Source organism: Monopterus albus, unplaced genomic scaffold (genome assembly GCF_001952655.1).
Source record: "Monopterus albus unplaced genomic scaffold, M_albus_1.0 scaffold531.1, whole genome shotgun sequence".
Classification (NCBI taxonomy): Eukaryota; Metazoa; Chordata; class Actinopteri; order Synbranchiformes; family Synbranchidae; genus Monopterus; species Monopterus albus.
The window spans coordinates 107,816-109,584 of NW_018128411.1; the positions used below are offsets into that span (position 1 = coordinate 107,816).

General features: G+C 38.4%; 1 protein-coding gene across 1 annotated transcript in view; it reads right to left on the minus strand.

Moving 5' to 3' along the window:
- rgs9bp (regulator of G protein signaling 9 binding protein) overlaps positions 1–578 on the minus strand; it is a 9,158-nt gene extending 8,580 nt beyond the window's left edge. The window contains exon 1 of the mRNA XM_020588344.1: positions 483–578. Within this exon, the coding sequence (XP_020444000.1) occupies positions 483–578 (96 nt within the window). The remainder of the gene's footprint in view (positions 1–482) is intronic.
- Positions 579–1,769: the final 1,191 nt, after the last annotated feature.

A 1,769-nucleotide genomic window follows, 5' to 3' on the forward strand; every position in this document is an offset into this window, starting at 1 on the left:
CAATGTGAAAATGTTATTTTACAGTATAAATTAACTATATATTGTTGACAGACAAAATGAATTAGCACATAATGGTCACAAAAATGCAGTGGACCAAAATATTCTTTTTATTGAGTGTTTTTGATGCCACAGGAAAAAAAAAGATGCTTTGTCTCGTGTATGCATAGTTTGCAAAATATTAATTTTAAAAGTTAAAATATTAAAGATGATCATTTCTGCTGCAAAACATTCTGGACTTTTTATAAGGTTTTTTCACTCTCATGCAATACTGACCTGCCATTTTGTAAAGCATTATATCTCACCAACATTTGCATACAGAATACAGATGATGATTGCTGTGTTATATATGAAACTAAGAGGTATTTTACATTACATTTTCAGAATCGCATGGCAACCCATGCCTGCTTCCAAACTACAACATTCACTAAGTTCTCAAACAGCCACAGTATAATTCCAAACTATTAAAACTTGGAGCAGCTTACCTTTATCAGAGACTCCACCTGAGCCTTTCCATCAGCCAGCACCTCGTCTGTGCCAGCCATACAGTTATCTCCCACTTTGTTATTTACAAGTGACATGAGCAGGACTTGTCCTGAGTCTCTTCTTCAGCAGGTAAGATTTTAGTCCAGTTGTAAGATTGCGTGATGCATCGCATTGTACTACTGCTGTTACTAAACTACAGTTACTGGTATGGAAGCTGAAAAGTGTTTGACCAAAAGCTAGAAGTGTGAAATTCAAAGTATCGAATAAAGAAGTATAATAAACTGATGAACTCTCAGTCAAGGTGCTAATCCTGTGTTTAACCCCTGTGTACTGATGCAGGTAATCTCATTAACTAACATTGAGAACAGAGATATAGTGTAGAAGAGCAGCTGGCAGTTGTCTACCACCAACAGACTTTGCAGTAACTCAGAGGAGGCTGCATTCTGTTACCTCAAGTTCTTTTGACATGAATATCTATGGCACCAAATCGATGACTTTAGTCTTTTGCACTGAAGAATAAAGCTTGGCATTGAAAACAAAAAAGGCAGTGAAAAAAACAAAACTGTAATTGAAAAAGCAAACACTGGCATTGGCATATATAAAGTATTAATACTGGAAAAATGAAATCAGATTTTTTTTTTTGTTAACTTAAGTCTTTTTCCAGTGACAATCTTCTGAATTTTTGTCACTGTCAGTGTTTTTCAAAGCCAAAGTTTTTCTCTTTCATTTTCACTTCCCTATCAGTTTTGGCATGGAGGGGAGGGCTTTGAGGGACAGAGCTAGGGAGACTGATTTCCATAGTCTGGTTGAGATCCATGAGGAGAGGACAGCCCTCTCCCCTGAGCCACATACTGTAGAGCAGCGGTCCCCAACCTTTTTCGTACCACGGACCGGTTTCATGCATGAAAAATTTTCTGCGGACCGGGTAGAGGCACAGGGTTCCAATAACAAAAACCTTTGTCAGTTCATAGTATGTAATCTGAATGCAACAATTACACTTTATATTGGGCAATTACAATATTTCTACACTATAGCAACTCACCATAATGCAGAGTGAGTGGGAGCCCTGGGCTTGTTTCCCTGCAACAAGATGGTCCCATCTAGGGCTGATGGGAAACAATGACAAGGAACAATGTTCCTTATGTCCAGTCTGTTCCGTAATTTTGTCTTGGTTGCTGTCACTGCAGAAAAGCCCGCTTCACAAAGATAGGATGTTGGAAATGGTAGCAGGGTTTTCAGTGCTCTTGTGGCGATTTCAGGATATTCTGGCTTGATTTTCATCCAGA